Source organism: Myotis daubentonii, chromosome 17 (assembly GCF_963259705.1).
Source record: "Myotis daubentonii chromosome 17, mMyoDau2.1, whole genome shotgun sequence".
NCBI lineage: Eukaryota > Metazoa > Chordata > Mammalia > Chiroptera > Vespertilionidae > Myotis > Myotis daubentonii.
In genome coordinates, this window is record NC_081856.1 from 14,263,761 (window position 1) to 14,282,108 (window position 18,348).

An 18,348-nucleotide genomic window follows, 5' to 3' on the forward strand; every position below is an offset into this window, starting at 1 on the left:
GGACTGCGGTTAGGAGGTATGGAAACATCCCGCTGAAAGACTGGTGACTGCACAGGTTGAGATGACGATGTATGTCGTGACGCAGAGAACGTGACAACCTCAGAAAATAAAAGTCAGTCCTGATTATCTGTCTCTCGAATGTTATAAAATAGCAATAAGCAAATGTTTGCAGTGGGTTTAAATATTGAAGTCACTTCCTAGTGGTTTCCAACTAGACTGCCTCCATCCCTTTCTATAATATACTGGTGTTACTAAAATGGCAATAGCCATTTTTATGTGTTTTTCCATTGTCTTATTAACAACATCTTTCTGGGGATTGATTGAGGGTTCAATAGATTTCTAAGTGAAGAAGAACCAAAATGTCCTAAATATCAAAATATGTATTTTCTTGGTAAAGAATTTTTCCACCTTGGTTTCTATTAAATCAAGCTGGATAACTAGCATCCTGCACAGCATGTGTGTTCCATACACATTGGGTTCCAATGAAAGTGATAGAATATTAGAGTCCTGCCCCCCCCCCCTCCTTGGGACATCGCTGCGACTGAATGAACAAGGTAAGTCAAAGTGAACAGAATAGCAAAATCCATATAAAAGCTAGAAAGTTTGGCTGTAATAAAGGATGAAGGAAAAAGAAAGTAATGGACTTATTTTTTTTTTTCCTGCAAAAAATGAAGACAGTAGAGGCCAGGTTCAGAGGACTGTTTTTATGAGAGGCTGGGGCGAGGCCCAGTCGGTTGAGTGATGGGCTTGTCACAGAGTGGCTTCTGTCATAGTTCAGGGGAAGGCAGTGGTGATCATGTGTGTTTTCCTTCGCGTGCATTATTTCACCTTGTGGCTGAGACTGAACTCATTTCTGAACATGTGTGTATGTTTTGTCCAGAAAGGGAAACTTTCCAATTTTTATGGTGACCTCAGGTGGGAAGAAACTTGCTGGTGTGAAATCAACTCCCTTCCCTGGTCCCTAAGTACATTAGCGATGACCTGTTGTAAGGTGAGAGCTGGGAACGGCTGGTTCCTCCGTGCTCACGTTGTCATTGTCAGGAGACCACACAGCCTCCGGAATCAGCACTGACTGAGCGGCTCTGAAAGCAAACAAACTCCCCATTGTTGTCGGCAGGTGGCCGTTTCTGGATTCTGTTGGGGAAGAGGTTCCCTATAGATTGCTATTAGGTGCGTTACCAAGAGGTAAATGATACAGCAGGTCATCTCGGTTTCCCAGACTAAATGGTTTTAAAAGTCTTTTATGGTTGTAAAAGCATTTGAGGGGGGAAGAAATATTGTGGGAAAGTGTAATTGCACCCTTTCTGAGTGAAACCGGCTTCGGGGCAGCTGGTTGGGTCAGTAATGAATATATCGCCGGGGCAGCTGGTTGTGGGTCAGTAATGAATATATCCCCGGGGCAGCTGGTTGTGGGTCAGTAATGAATATATCGCCGGAGCAGGGGATGACAACAAGGGGCTGTTTGAGACAAGGCCTAGGAGTGGGGGAGGCTGCAGTCCCCTTTACCCACAGCCAGCACTTCCTTCGGCAACTGTAGGAAGTCTTTCTGTGCTGAGTGTGATTGAGCTTCTGCAGGGAGCTTAACTCAGTAACTCATGCTTTCCCCCTCCACGTTACAGGGTGAGCAAGTCAGGCACCGCTTAAAGGGTTTAAGTATTTTTTCTAAGTCGGGCTGCTCGTTCAATGTATGTATCTCACCTATAAATGTTTCCATTGTCGGGAGCGCAGGTGTCCTGCGGAGAAGTTGTTAGCCCTGGGAAAGGCTGCCCGTCAGGGCGGATGTTCTGAGCGCGTTCATAACAAGTTACCTACCTCAGGAGCTGGCGATATTTTCACGTGTTTACCCTCTTCGTTAAATCTTATGCTTTTAGTTCAAAACTGGATGGTTCTGCAGTTCAGTTAAAACTAAGGGGAAAAAACCTCGCCCTGTGGAATGGCTTTAAGTAAAGGGTTAAATTGTAAATAAAGCATACAAACGGATGTGAATGTGTAGGTGACTGCATACATGCACGGTAGAGTGAGTCATCCCCCAAGAATTTAGAAAAAGACTGCCTTCTGAGAGTTGAATTATAACATGAGCCCAGGATACTACACAGAAATATATAAAGTGCTCAGAAGTGATCACCTGGGTTTCAGAGTTGCGAGATGTCCTTGTCACCTGATTGAGTGTATTAAAATATCTAAAGACAGCATTGGTCACCCAAAGAGTATAGGAAAAAAGAGTCACAGAGAAAAATGTTGGCAGCACCCATGTAAATACTGTCCAAAGGAGAGAGGAGCCTTGGCCAAAACGTAAGCTCGAGGCTAGCGGTTGCACTGGAAGGACATTGCTATAATGGGGAAGGATGCAGGAGCTGTCACCAACACTATTGGCAAGATGACCCCACTGAGGAATTGGCTGCCTCAGGCCTTCGGAAATTTGACTCATCTCATGCGCCGTGTCTTGATGCGTGTTCACTAGCAACCTTCTCATGTTGATTGAGCTTCTGGTGGAGGTCGACCACAAGGAGAGCATGCACTGGTGGTATCAGGGCAAGTCCCCTGGCCTATGTGGCATTGGCATTGGTGGTTCTAAAGCAGGGGTCCTCAAACTTTTTAAACAGGGGGCCAGTTCACTGTCCCTCAGACCGTTGGCGGGCCGGACTATAGTTTAAAAAAAAAAACTATGAACAAATTCCTATGCACACTGCACATATCTTATTTTGAAGTAAAAAAACAAAACAGGAACAAATACAATATTTGTATTTGCTTGTGGCCCGCAGGCCGTAGTTTGAGGACCCCTGTTCTAGAGTAACGAGTCGGCCTTCTGCTGTCCTGCATCAGCCTTGTGAGCTGTGGTGGCAATGTGAGTCTCCCCCAAGGAGTCGCTCTGCTTCAAGTGAAATCAGGTAGCTAAGCCAGGAAAGGTAAGATGAGAGACCTCAGGTCGTCACTCAGGAAGGGGGAGTGGGACATGGTGAGATCAAGGAAGTGTATACATATGGTTGTTTGTCACACTGTTACAATTTCCTTTTAGTCGAAATACTTCATTTTTTATTAAGTGATATTAAGTAGAGTATAAAGTTATGTTTATCAAAGTGACAGGGCATGAATTTAAAAAGACCAAGAAACACGGCCCTAGAATGGGGCAGATGTCTTACAGGGAGCCCTCTTTGGAGACAGCAAGCCCAGCGCAGGTAGTAGGGAAAGGAAGGAGGCGGCCTCCCCCCCACTTCTTCCCAAGGACGAGAAGTGGAGAAAGGTACGTAGGGAGTGATGGGGACACTTCTTCCCTAGGATGAGAGCTTGGTAGGAAAAGGAAGGTGGATGCTGGGAGAATTCTCCCCACTTCTTCCCAAGGAGAGTGGAGGTGGGGAAAGGAAAGGGAGGCAGATGCTGAGCCTTCTCCTACCTTGTCATGATGCTGGCATTGTCAAGGAGAAGCGGGCTGTTCCCAGAACCTGAGTTCGCCTCTCCTGGGTGCATGCAAGGGGAGTGACAGAACTCTGCTGTGTCTTCCTCTTTTTGCAAGTTCACCGATTCCATCATCAGGTTTTCACACACATGATATAATCTAATCCTACTTACCTCCCTGTGACCACAACTCCAAACTCTGAATTTGGGAAACACACATACAGTCCATAGTAGCATGTATTTGCACAACCAGTAAATTTATTATCCTGAGTAAAAACTGAGGTCTTTGGCATAGGTTATTGTGGGCTGAAGTTCACATTTCTGTTATGAATTAGAACTCTTTAGAGAGGAGGGATCCAAGATGGCAGCAGAGTAGGTGAATGTTACACTCACCTCCTCGCTGGACCAAACTGTAGTTACAACTAAAATATAGAGCAAGCAACCTCAATACCCATCTGAAGACTAGCCGAAGAGAGGTCTTACCACCAAAGATTTGCAGAAGCAGCCACAGTGACTGATAAAAAGGGTGGAGGCACTAAAAGGGCTGACCCCACTCCCACAGGCAGCCCCTGAGATTCGGAAGGGATTCCCTCTGAGAAGCCTGGGGTCTCAACCCCAAGCTGGGCTCCTCAGCCCGGAGCCAGGAAGAGGTGCCCACATAACATCCGGCTGAGAAAATCAGCAGGGAGTCTGTCTACCAGGCAATGTGCTAGAGACACAGGTGCCCTCCTGCAGTGCCAGTGCACGAAATCTCGTTTGCAGCCACTCACTCTGGGCTCCCGCAAAGGGAAGGTAGAGCGGACTAGAGTCACATGAGGAGCGTCTGGGGGGTGTGGCTCTGGGGAGAGCTGAAGGGACAGCCACCAGCACCAGGATCCATGTGCTGAGTCACTCTCCCGCACAGCAGAAGCCGTCTTTCCTGGGTGGTGCACTCCCCTCCATACAGCATCAGCTGCCTGCACCAGGACATAGAAGCCCAGGAAGACTCACGTGCTGTCAGTAACTGAGGTGTGACTGGGGTGGAGGCCATTTCTCCCACTCTCCCGTGAACCTGACTAGCACCTTCCCTTAACTCAGCGGTTCTCAACCTGTGGGTCGCGACCCCTTTGGGGGTCGAACGACCCTTTCACAGGGGTTGCCTAAGACCATCAGAAAACACATATATAATTACATATTTGTTTTTGTGATTAATCACTGTGCTTTAATTATGTTCAATTTGTAACAATGAAATTGGGGGTCACCACAACATGAGGAATTATTAAAGGGTCGCGGCATTAGGAAGGTTGAGAACCACTGCAACTGGAGATCTACTGGCCCCAGCCTCTGGGCTCCAACCTACTGAGGTACACGCAGAATGCGGACAGACTGAGTTGCATGGCTCTGGGGCGAAGGCCACTCCCCCCACCCTCCCCTGCGCTTGATCTGCACCTCCTCTTCAGGGAAGATCCACTAGCCCCATCCTCCAGCAGCCTTGTCCTGCTGAGATCAGCTCCTGGCAGAATCGGAGACAGACTGAGTTGTGTGGTCTAAGATGGGGGACATTTTTCTCTCACGCTCCCAACTGGTGCAGAACCCTCCATTTACAAGGCCAAGTCTTGGTCCCTTTGGGACTAATAAACTGTTGCCTCACCCTGATGACTCCGGTGCCCCATCTCACCACAAAGGCCTGCAGGCACTCGGCAGGTGGCAGCTAGACTTGGTATACCCTGGGACTTGGCTGAGTGGCCTCAGACCCAGCAAGGGCACAGAGTTTGAACCTGTATCAACCTAGTGAACACCTCTCACCTCTACCTGGTGACTCACTGAGAACCTACCTCATGCAATTTGCATACTGCCAGAGTGCAGCCAGCCTCCAAAGAGGACTTACAAATGGCCAATAGACATGAAAAGATGTTTAACATCACTAATCACCAGTTAAAACCACAATGAGATATCACCTCACACCTGTCAGAATGGCTATCATCAATAAAACAACAAAAAACAAGTATTGGTGAAGATGTGGAGAAAAGGGAACCCTCATGCACTGTTGATGGGAAAGGAAATTAATGCAGCCATTGTGTAAAGCAGTAGGGAGCTAACTCGAAAAATTCAAAACAGAACCGCCTTATGGCCTAGTAACTCCACTTCTGTAAATATATCCGCAGAAACCCGAAACACTAATTCAAAAGAATATATGCACTCCTGTATTCATTACAGCATTACTTACAATAGCCAAGATTTGGAAGCAGCCCAAGTACCCATCAGTAGACGAGTGGATTAATAAAGCTGTGGTACATTTATTTACACAATGGAATATTACTCGGCCATAAAGAAGAAGGAAATCTTACCTTTTGCAACAGCATAGATGGACCTGGAGAGTATTATGCTAAAAGAAATAAGCCAGTCAGAGAAAGACAAGCACCATATTATTTTACTTACATGTGAAATCTAATGAACAAAATAAATTAACAAATGAAATAGAAACAGACTCATAGAGAGAACATAATGATAAGAGGGGACTGGGTAAAAAAGGTGAAGAGATTAAGGAAAAAACAAAACTCAGACAATAGTATGGTGATTACTAGAAGGGAAGGGGATGGGGGATGTTAGAAGAGAGTTAAGGGGGGATAAACAGCGATGGATGGAGACCTGACTTGAACGCACAATACAATATACAAATGCTGCATCCTAGAACTGCACACCTGAAACCTATATAATTTTGTTAACCAGTGGCACCCCAATAAATTCAATAAAAATTTAAAAGAAGTCTTTAGAGAAGAAAGCACATATTCATTATGTAATTTCCTACGCCTGTCATTAATATGTAAATTTGATGGTTAAGACAAGAGAAGCATTCTGGAATAGACAACTTCTCAACTCATTTGCCAAAATCTGAACCAACTGTTTCATAGAAAATGGGAAATGGAATAATCTACTAGTTGATATGTCATGAATAATTCATGGTTTTTCTGGTTATTCTTACCACTTACTCATTCAGTTGCACAGCTGTGTATTGAGTGCCAGCCACGTGCGAGGGACAGGAACGGACGTCCCGCGGACAAGCCTGCTGTGGCCGTGTTCAGACGCGGCAGTCTTGTCAGAGACAGGATCGAAGTCCTGCCGGGAAGTGGTTTTCTTTCCACATGGCAGGTAAAAGTGACTCTCCTGCCAGCCCTGTAGGCGTTTTAGAATTGTTCCATGTGGTGCTGCTTTGCTGAAAGGCAGTCTCCATTGAAGAGACCTCATGTCTTTGTCATGACGTCTGATGATGCTACAGAGCCTTTGCTGACAAGCACTGCCCTTCAGACATTTGTTTCGGGGGAATCTTCATGGTGCTGCTTCTGCCCGTGGCCAGCCCCCCGAAGCTCACCTGTGAGAACCAGCTGGGCACCCTGCGGCTGCCATCTGCCATAGCTGTTCAGGGCCTTCCTGCCCACTGCAACCAGTAACCTTTCAGTGGTGCCGAATGGCATTTTCTGAATGTCCTTGTTTCACATTGTGCGGTATGTCAGTGAGCACGTGACCTGGTTCCCAGCAGGAATCCTCCAGGGATAAACCCCATGAGATTCATAGATCCTGTCTGTGAAAACAGATGAAAACGCCTTGTGCAATGGCACCCGCCATGCTTTCCCTCCCTGGCGCTGTTCTGACGAGGCTCTCTCAGGAACGGCTGTATCTCATCAGCTTCACGCTGCCGGCCTGGCGAGGCTGACATGCATTCCTACCTCAGACACGTAGCAGACACAACGTGTGCCTTCCAAGAGGGTAGTCAGGAACAACATCTGTCCTCTGCCTGATATTAAATGTCTTGTTTCAAATGCGTTTGATCTTATTCTGGAAATTTTAACTGTATTTCCTCGATCAGAGCCCAGGCCCCATGTGACGGCATCACTGGAACCATTGCCAGCAGGATGCAGTCACGTAGGGCTGGACGGAGGACCACCACTGGTCAGCATGTTTGCTGCTGCTTTCAAGCACCTATGGTGGGATCCGTTAGAACCTCCTGAAATACTTGTTAAGCCTCAAGATTTCTAGGCTTCACTCCATCCTCATGAAATCTAAGTCTCTGGGAGTCGTACCCCGGGTGTCTCTGAGGCGGCAGCTGTGGAGGATATGGAATCCCTGTCCCAGCTGTGTCAATGCATAGTAACGCTAGGACTCTTTCAAATCGGACAGCCTGTGCTACAGTGTACTTCCATCCTTCTAGTAAATTCTTGGAGCGCAACAGATTTTGAATTTCACTGGAAGCCCTATAGAGAAATCTGCATGTGAATATGCCTGAAAACTGCGTCTTAGGAGAGTGTCACAAGCAATTGCGAAAGAAATGCCTTTCCTAACACATTGAGAACAGAAAAAGCGTGTCGAAAGAAGCAACACACCAGCCCTAGCCAGTTTGGCTCAGTGGATAGAGCATCAGCCTGTGGACTGAAGGGTCCCAGGTTCAATTCTGGCCAAGGGCACATGCCTGGGTTGCAGGCTTGATCCCCAGTAGGGCGTGCAGGAGGCAGCCAATCAATGATTCTCTTATCATTGATGTTTCTATCTCTCTCTCCCTCTTCCTTCCTCTCTGAAATAAATATATTTTAAAAAAAGAAGCAACACATCAGATTTCTATAGACCTAAGGGAATAATTAGACTGGTATTTGAGAGTTAATAAGCATAATGAGTATGTTCAGTGGAGTCCAAACTATAGCTTCATAAATCCATTAATACATATTCCTCCAGTGGCCAGAGTATTGCCAACGGCCTATTAATGGGAACATAACTGAAGTAGTAGGGAGAGCCCAGCCAGTGTGGCTCAGTGGTTGAACATCGATCTATGAACCAGAAGGTCATGGTTCGATTCCCAGTCAAGGCATATGCTCAGGTTGCAAGCTCCATCCCCAGTGTGGGGTATCCAGGAGGCAGCCGATTAATGATTATCTTTCATCATTGATGTTTCTATCTCTCTCTCCCTCTCCCTTCCTCTCTGAAATCAATAAAAATTTATTTTTTTAAAAAAAGTAGAGTCGTATGGACAAAAAGCATTGAAAATGTGCTTTGTATTTAAGATAGCTTCATGCTCTTTTTCCGGATAACTAAAGCGTATTCCTTGAAGTGCTGACTAAAAAAGAGTTACATTTTCCTTAGACCCACGGTGACTGAATTACTTTGAGGTCCCCTCCCCCAAATAATCAGTCTCTTGTCGCTGTTAGGATTCCCTCTGTCTCCTCCTTGCTGTCAGCTCTCACCTGGTGGGCAGCTGCTTTGACAGGGGACAGGCTCCGTAAAAACAATTCCACAATCGGAGGAGGGGCGGCCCCCCCGGTGGACGGCCAGGGGAGGAGACCCGAATGGGCTCTAAACCCCGGGGCCAGCCTGCGGGTGAAGCCCAGCCCTCAGAGTGCCATGTCCCTGTCACAGCACCAAGAACAAATTCGGAAAAGAAACTGCAGTTTCTCCTTTTTCTTCACTCACCCGAGAGGCCTTTCTCCGTGTCGACAGTTTATTTTTAAAGGAAAATTGCCAGCTTTTAAAAAGACGGTGCTTATACTGAATTTAGAAAAGACACCCCCATTGTTGACATGTGATCGTGAAAGGAGGGAAGCGGGGAGAGAGAAACATCGACGTGAGAGACACATGGATTGGTTGCCTCCTGGACCGGGGCCAGGGCAGGAGCCCGAGACCCTTTGGTGCGCAGGCCAACGCTCTCCCACCGGGCCACACGGACCGGGAAATTCGAGCCCTCCGGGGTGGATTTGTCTCTGGAGGGTGGAAGGTGGGATAATGCTATTATGTTTTTGCCCTGAATACAATTATAATTGTGGGTCCTTAGGAATTCTCCTTTATGGGCTTAAAACATTACCTTATACGTTGTATCCTGTCTCATCTTACAGATATACGGGCTCTGTGACATTTGGTTTTTCAGCTGCTACAGCTGTTCCCACATCAGTAAAGTCGGGATAATGCCTGCTTCCTAAGAGTTTGGTGAGGCTTGGAATTTGGGAAAATACCTTGTATAATAAATAGTCTCCTAACGAATTATTACTCAGACCACCAAGGGAAGAGCAATTGAAAGTGTAAATAGGCAGCATGTCTTTTCAACAATGAGGACCATTGGTTTTCGGCTTGGGGTTGTGGGGGGCAAAAGGAAGATGAACATGAGGATGCTGTGCGGTTGACAAGAGCTGGTCCGGTCCGGTCAGCAGTTGGCGGGGTGGTTTCTCCCTTGTACACGGAGAGGTGACGTTGTCCACTCCTGCCCACGTGCAGAGCAGAGGGCCAGCTGCATGTGTGACCTTGGCTTCACCTGGTGACGTGCAAAGTGGCTGATGGAGTGGTGGCCAGAGGATGTGCATGACCTGGTTCTAGGAGAGGGGCTGAGAGGCTAAGTCCCGAGCAGGAAACTGCCTTGGAGCGCGGTCCCTGAGAGCCCCAGCAGTGTCCCCTGCCTGGACCACTGGCATCCTTAAACTCTCGTGACTGTACCATCTTGTGCTGCACTTCCTGTGTCTCTACTCCTCACTCCCTCTGTCTCTACTCCTCACTCCCCCCCCCTCCCCAGATCTCCCATATAAAATAACCATGCACCAGAATCCTTTTGAATGAAAGGATTCCCATTGATAAAAATAACATGGGATTGTTATAAACCATCCTGAGACCTGAGGGCCAAAGACAACTGTCCCATCTTGACTTTGATGCCTGCAGTGCAAGCCCATGCTGGGAAGGACTGTGCGAGTTCTTTTGTAAAGTGCAACCTAAAGTGGCTCCTAACGAGGATCTTGAAATGATCCTTTGAAGGAGGATCCTTCAAAATAGGTTGCCCTGGTCCGTGTGGCCCAGTGGGAGAGCGTTGGCCTGCGCACCAAAGGGTCTCGGGCTCGTTCCCTGGCCCCGGTCCAGGAGGCAACCAATCCATGTGTCTCTCACATCGATGTTTCTCTCTCCCCTCTTCCCTCCCACTCTCTAAGAAATCAATGGAAAAAATATCAAGTGAGGATTAACACAATAGATATATAACCTGTAGGTTTGCCTCATACAGTGTAATTTATTAAATATTGAGCAACAAGTCAGTTTCAATGATATGAGTGTAGGATCTGTGTTTTAATTATGCCACCTAATTTGAATGTACAGATCCCCACGGTGTGGTCAGCAGGGCTCCATCAATGTGAATTCTGCCTCCGTGTTCTGTGAGCAGGCACGGCCAGTGCGATTATTAGGGAAGTCACAATGGTTTCACTTTTATGGCCATCAGAATAGTATAAATACCACATATGTTCATGTAAAAACACAGTTTCAGCAATGCGTAACCTTTTGGGAAATGAAATGTGCTTGTGCTTAGTCAAAGCCTCAAAAGTATATTTAAAAGAGAAAGAAGGTGAAGCTGACTTACCGTATATTTTTGCTGAGTCCTCACTTAACTTCATCCATAGGTTCTATTACTTTAAGTGAAATGACTTATTATGAAACCAGTTTTCCCAACGGCTAATTGATACTTAAGTTCCTAGGGCATCTCACCGGCATTGAACGGAACCACGTTATTTGGGGGCCGGCTGTAGATGCATACCCTGAGGACGAAACCTTTCTCCCTCATTTTTATCACCTTTCTGTTGTCACTTTTCCCCGCCAGGCCCAGATTATATCAAGCAGAGATTTCAGGAAGGTGTCGATGCTAAAGAAAACCCAGAAGAAAAGGTACCGGAAAAGCCCCCTTCACCAAAGGAATCGCCTCATTTTTACCGCAAAGGCACGACACCCCCGAGCACCCCCGAGACGCGTCCCCGACAAAGCCACTCCCCCCAGCCTTCCCCCCAGCCCGTGAGGAAGCAGAACCCCAGCTCAGGGGCCAGACTCAACCGTGACAAAAGGAGTGTGGCTGATGAGCAGGTGACGGCCGTCGTCAGCAAGCCCCTGATGTCCAAGGCTCCCTCCAAGGAGCTGGGAGCCGCCGTGCCCCAGTCCAAGTACTCTGGCCGCCACCATGTCCCCAACCCCAGTAACGGGGAGCTGCACTCTCAGTACCACGGCTACTACGTGAAACTGAACGCCCCCAAGCACCCTCCGGAAGACGTGCGGGAAGATGAAGGGTCCGGCCACTCTTCCTCGGCGCTGGTGCACAAGCCGACATCCAACAAGTGGAGTCCCCCTCAGTCTGTGACAAAACCAGTTGCCAAAGAAAGCAAAGCTGAGCCAAAAGCTAAGAAGTCTGAACTTGCCAAACCAAAGAACCCAGCAAGCAACGATGCGTGCCCTTCTTCGGAAAAAGAAGCCAATTCGGTAAGTTGTCCGAGATGGGTTTTCCCCTCCCGTCCTCACTCTGGTTCTTTCGGGGAGCAGCATGGGGTGACTGGCACCCTGATGGCAGCGAGGCTCGCAAAAGTCCTGCCACGCACAGGGCTGTTTGGAGTAGCTCTGAGCCCGTGTGTAGCTGGAGACAGGAGAAAGCTTTCTGGACAGAAGTTCCTCCATGTTCAGCCAGCCAGCCAGCCAGCTAGCCACCCACCTTAGACATCCTTCAGGTAGGTTAAAACACGCCCGGCTGGGCCGGCATCACTCCTGGTAGCTGTCTTAGTTGGGACCGCTCTCCCAGAAATACCATAGATTGGGCGGGGAGTTCCAAGGTCGAGTCCCCGGAGATTTGGTGTCTGGTGAGAACCCACATCCTGGTTCACAGGCCATCCCACTGTGTCCTCACCCAGCAGAGGGAGAGAGAGAAAGCAAGCTCTCTCTGCCTCTCTTTTGTAAGGGCACTAACCCACCAGGAGGGCTCTGCCCTCATAACCGAACTACCTCCTAAAGACCCCCATCTCCAGATGCCATCGCATAACATTGGTGGTTAGGGTTTCAACATCTGAATTCTGGGGGGACACAAAGATGCAGTCCAGAACAAAAGCTGACCCCCCGATGGCTACAAGGCTCAGAGCTCTAGCTAAGAGTTGCTCCACCACCATTTGCTAAGCTCTTAGCCCACCTTTGACTCCCCAAAACAGTCAGTACCTTTAGACCAAAGAACATCTTTCCTAGCAATTGTGAATTATTTTGTTTGGATTTTACTTAATTAAAGCCAGGTTTCAACTGTTTAAGAAGATGACCTTGGTCTTCTAACCCCTCAGAGTGTTAGTGCTCCTGACATTTCATATTTCTGGTGGATGCTGGTTTTATCGTCAGCCTTGAGCAGCTAAGGTTTTGTTATTCAACCAGAAAGCTTTCAGTTATCGATAAATGTGTCCTCGATCACATGAGTTTGATTTGTCAATGATAAATGGAATTTGGATTTTACCAAATTCTATAGAATCTATAAAAGCTGAAGCAGAGTACTTTCTGATAGACAGTTGACCGACCTATTCATATGCCTTGGGAACAGAGGTGTTGCATGTTTAGCTTATGGTAGAAGCCACAGCCAACCCAATGTTTACTAGTAATTTCAGAGACCTATTTGCATAAAGGTGCAGGTTAATATTTTAGCAAACAAGAATATAATACAATCACCAGTTTCTTTTGTCTGTTTAATGTATTCACGGGTTTAAACAATTGAAATCCATCTTTTTAATTAACTTAGGTTGAAACTTCTTAGGTTTGTTGACTTTGCTAATATCTGTAAACACTGGTTCCCACCCTTTTTTCAAATTCTCATCTTTTTAATTATCTAAGTATATATATTAATCAGATTAACTGGATTAACTTTCTGAGAGTCAGTCCCCATGGGGATAGATGGTTTTCAAAACAGAATAACTTTGAGACTCTGATTATTCAATAAGCATTCTCTTTTTAGTTTTTAACATTGATATTTCAGTATCCTGATATACCTATAATATACATGATATCACCACTGAAATTGTTAAATGTAATATTTCACTTCTCATTTGGCTTTCAGAATTTTTATCCACAGATTAATAAAGGCTCACATTTATATTAGTATTAGTTTGCCTGATTTACAAGGGGGAAATTCAAACACTGCCAAGCCCTACATTTGTAGCTTTGGGTTCCCAGAAGTGGGGCTCAGTTGACTTCCAGAGCTGCCCCGGGGGAAGCATATGCCCTGGTCTCTTACAACTGGGTGAGTTACCTAGCTCCTATCTGTAATAGTTCCTCTATAAACTTCATAGCCTCCTTGTTTAGAAAAAGCATGTGTTTGACTTATGTGCAGAATTGTGATTCTTGGAGTTAGCCAAGCATCTCCCAGCTCAGTAGGTTGGTCTCCCGGGTCCCCTTCCGCGCCCCCAGGAGGCAGAGCAGCTCTCACCTCTGTCCGCCATGGGCACCAGAAGTCAGGATTGACGTGGCACCTTCGTGGGAAGATTTTAACAATTAACCTTCTCTTTCAAATAATAATCAAAAGCTGTCTTTCACACCCTGATCACTGTTTTCTTCACAGAGATGTAGGAAGTGACAGAATTACCCTCAAGATAAACAATGAACAACTTTCAATGCCAGAGAGACCCTAGCCAGTTTTGCTCAGTGGATAGAGTGTCGGCCTGCAGAGCAAAGGGTCCCGTGTTCAATTCTGGTCAAGGGCACATACCTCAGTTGCGGGCTCCACCCCAGCCCAGGCCGTGTGCAAGAGGCAACCAGTCGATGGTGTTTCTCTCTGTCTTTCCCTCTCTCCCCCACCCTCTCTGAAAGATCAGTAGAAAAATATCCTTGGGTGAGAATTAACAAAACTGGGGAGTACTACAATTTAATACAATTTTGAGATTAAAAGACATTGTATAAAAGAGGTTGATAAAATAACAACTTGGAAATTCATAGGAACATTCACACTAAAACAGACATTTGAGGGAAAACAACACTGAATCAGCCAGTGCTCTTTGTGGGCAGCTGGCAGATCCGGTTTGAGTCAGAATCGCCCTGTGTAGGGTGGCTCACCAAACCAGATCTAGAATTCCAACCAGCTTATGGAGACAGGATAGGCTAGTGCAGGGGTGGGCAAACTTTTTGACTCGAGGGCCACAATGGGTTCTTAAACTGGACCGGAGGGCTGGAACAAAAGCATGGATGGAGTGTTTGTGTGAACTAATATAAATTCAAAGTAAACATCATTACATAAAAGGGTACGGTCTTTTTTTTTTTAGTTTTATTCATTTCAAACAGACCGGAACCGGCCCGCGGGCTATAGTTTGCCCACAGCTGGGCTAGTGGCTGAGGGTGTGAACTGTGCTACCAAACTTCCAAGGTTCAGGTCCCTGCTGTGTGATCTGGGGCAAGTTTCCTAACTGTTCAGTGACTTGGTTTCTTCATCCTCTATCATAGGGTTGTTGTGAAGATTAAATGAGCTAATACTTATGAAGTTCTTAGCCTGGTACCTAGCACATTGTGAGTGCTCAAAAGCTATTATTAAATTTGCTTCAACACTGTACTAGCTGAAGCATAAATAGTTGATAAATACAGTAAGTCCTCACTTAACATCATCAGTAGCAGATAGGTTCTTGGAAATGGCGACTTTAAGTGAAATGACAGGTAACGAAACCAGTTCACCACAGTCTAATTGATAAAAACAAGAGTTAAGTTCCAGCATATTTCTGGTCACAAAACCATCACCAAACTTCTAAATAAAGACCCAAAACACTTCTAATATTCAACACTGAGATAAATGTGAGCTACATACATATGTAAGAAAGATGAATAAAAACAAGTACTATCATTCTTTTCCAACCTGCTCATTCCAGTTCAGGGTCGTGGGTGGCGGGAGCCTGTCCCAGCAGCTCAGGGCACAAGACGGGACCCACCCTGGACAGGATGACCTTCTGTCATGGGGACAATGGAGACACAACAATGCAATGCATTCAGGAGCACACCTTTGGGATGTAGGGGAAAACCCACACAGACAGTGGCCCTGGCCAGGAATTGATTTTTTTTTCCTCCTCCATCTTATAATGAAACCATGTTGAACAAAACGACCTATTCAAGAACCTGCTGTCCTCCAGTATTCTCTGATCACCCTCAGGATCACCCTGGCAATTGACCCCCTAGAAATCTATAGTCTTCTGGGACACAGCCTAATCCCTGAGAGCAAATGAATTACTTGAATCTGAGAGGGGGAGCCATGGCAAGGATTACTTTGTAACCCCCTGACGAAGTTTTGTGGCCCCTGTGGGCAGGGGTGGCATGTAGACTCACGTGATACCACAATATTTTGAGGATTTTGCAACCTGGCAACTTGGGTGGGAGACAGTAGAAGCATCTGTAGAGTCTTGTCAGCTAGAATGGTGAGGGGTCTGCTAATTAAGAATCTCGACCCCTTCTAGAAACTGCCTGCCCTTGTTCCCAGCTGTCCCTCTGATCGGCTCCCAAGTTCATTTTGAGATTTGCCTGTTATTTCCTTTGAACTATTGAAAACCGTGTTTGAAAAACTCGTCAGGCTGTGTTTGAACCACACACATAACACACACAATAAAAAAACAGTCAATCCATATCATTAAAATTTGCTGTTAATACTAAACTAAGCTTTGGTCTTTCTGTTTTTTGGAGAAGTTTTCCATTTAACATTAATAAACTATACTCTCTAGCAGGAAATTCCTCACCATTTTAAGTGAACTGATAGTCTCTTAAAGAAAGAAAAGGGGGGGGGGGGGGGGAGAAAGATTTCTTTCGTTAGTCAACCTTCCCATAGTCTGACTTCCTGCACTTAATTTTCTAACTGCCTGAAGTTTTCTTCCAATCAGGACTTGCACTTTGCCCTGAAACAGCTTCCTTCAAGACACCTGTCCCAGTCAGTCTTGAAAAGCAAGACTGATTTTTTTTTCCATTTTGCTATTTTAAGCTACAACTGGCCACCAGTCATATTTATGGAACTTCACCTTAAAGCTTTGCACCCTGATGAACGCAGAGCTCGCATCCTGACGTCTGCCTCTCAAACCTCACTTTCCACCTGGTTGCAGGTTGAACCTTTTATTGCTGGTTTTACTGAATCACCTTTAAAGAGGGCACCGTAAATGGTAGGATAAGTGGGTGTGTCTATTAGAACATATTCCACGATAAATATATGGCCAATAGAAAAATGTCCTCGTCTTCTTCCGTATCCCTGTCTTTGGGGATTGGGAATTAAACCTGCTGACCCCAGAGAGTGGAAATAACGATCCCAAAATTGGTAACACATTCGTGAGCAAAATCTAATCAAAGTTCGTCATATACATAGCATTTCCTTAATCTCCATGCTGTTGTGATATTAAAAGATCATTTGCTTTATCTCCTGGGTCATAAGAGTTTCCCACCTGATATGTTCTAGGTTCGCCGTGATTGAGAAGTTGCCTGGGTTAGTCCTCTCTTAATCGATTACCACACAAGTATTCTAACAGAAACACGGGTCCTTCCCAAAGTCTGATGTTTTCTGTTATTAGAAGCATAGGGTACAGATGAAAATACCATTTTAAAGAAGTTGATGGGAAGTCATTATTTTTAAACGGAGGCCTGTGGCTTTCATAGGGATGTAGCGAAAAGGACACGAGCACTGGCGTAAGCAGACCACAGTTTAATTCTAGATCTAAATTGTTCAAACAGGCTGAGTTAACCTTGGGCAACACACCCTCCCCACTCTATGAAATGGGACCAATAATCCCTTGTGAAGAATTTTTAAAAATAATCAACACAGGCATCTTGGCCCACTCCTGGCATAGGAAGACCTGCAGTAAATGTTTTCTTTTTTCTTTCATTTCCATGGGGTTTAGGAACTAACAATACCTATGGCAAGGGCACCCATTTTTACTTCCTCCTTTTCACCACCCTGATTTTACGAGTCACCCTGTTCTTCTTTTAATGCCAGGAATTAGTCTGTTCACCACATCCATGTCACCTGGAAAAGTGCCAGAAGGTGGTAGGTTTTCATTAAACATTGGTTGCCTGAATGAATCGGGCAGCCCTATGTGTGGGTGCGCAGTGGTGAACAAAGCAGGGCCCTGCTGCTGTGGAACTCAATTCATAAGGATGACAATAAAGGGTGAAGTATTAGAATAGAGAAAAATGGCGCACGCACTCTGACTCCTCCAGGGAGGAGACCTCCTTGAAGGATACGTGACCCAAGCCACAGACCCTGCGAGACGAGCACTGGACCAATGGCAGTTCCAAACTTACCCCATGCCCCTCAAAATTACGACAAGACATTTGAGGACTAACCATTTCATTGTGGTCTCGCTAGGTAGTCAAACATAGTACAACTGTTTTCTCATCTTTAAGAACAAAACTTCCTCCCCACCTAAGTCATGAGACCAGTTTTAGAACACTTTTAATGCTATTTAAGAATATGATACTAGCCTGGCTGGTGTGGCTCAGTGGTTGAGCATTGAGCTATGAACCAGGAGGTCATGGTTCAATTCCTGGGCAGGGCACATGCCTGGGTTTCGGGCTCCGTCCCCAGTGCGGGGGATGCAGGAGGCAGCTAATGAGTGATTCTCATCATTGATGTTTCGGTCTGTCTCTCCCTCTCCCTTCCTCTCTGAAATCAATAAAAATATATTTAAAAGAGAATAAGACACTATTTTAATAGTAAATACCAAGATCATGTCTTTGTAATCAACAAGGCCAAGCTTGGGCAGATCTGAAAAGGTGGGTCATATAAGGCTGGTTTGTTTTTGTTTTGGAGTTTTTAGTTTTCTTATTGAGAGAGAGGGGGGGGGGGGGGAGAGATAGAGAGAGAGAGGTGAGAGCATAAATAACATGGAGTTTGGCTACCTCCTACATGCCCCCTACCAGGGATTGAGCCTGAAACCCGGGCATGTGCCCTGACCAGGAATTGAACCAGCAACCATTCAGTGCACAGGATGACACCCAACCAACTGAGCCACGCCAGCCAGAACTGGTTTGTTTGTTTTAAAACTAGCCAACCCAGTTTGGGCTCCTTGGGCTGTGAGGTATTTATTACAGCAGTAATTTATCAAACTAGGGTGCTGCAATTTCTCCAGTATAACTTGACCTCTGAAAGGTTAGGGTTATGAGCAGAGAAACAATAAAATTAAACCTGTACAATAATGTCTGAAAGTGATCGGCTCCCCACGTGTAGTTTTT

General features: G+C 46.0%; 2 protein-coding genes across 5 annotated transcripts in view; both read left to right on the plus strand.

Moving 5' to 3' along the window:
* The window catches only part of JPH1 (junctophilin 1), an 86,966-nt gene that overhangs the window by 65,540 nt on the left and 3,078 nt on the right, over positions 1-18,348 (plus strand). For all 4 annotated transcript variants that reach the window (XM_059672869.1, XM_059672870.1, XM_059672868.1 and 1 more), the window contains exon 4: positions 10,982-11,628. In XM_059672869.1, coding sequence (XP_059528852.1) covers positions 10,982-11,628 — 647 coding nt within the window. The remainder of the gene's footprint in view (positions 1-10,981; positions 11,629-18,348) is intronic.
* The window catches only part of ELOC (elongin C), a 198,999-nt gene continuing 181,101 nt past the window's right edge, over positions 451-18,348 (plus strand). Inside the window, exon 1 of the mRNA XM_059672879.1 lies at positions 451-460. The gene's annotated coding sequence lies outside the window, so the exon portion shown is untranslated. The remainder of the gene's footprint in view (positions 461-18,348) is intronic.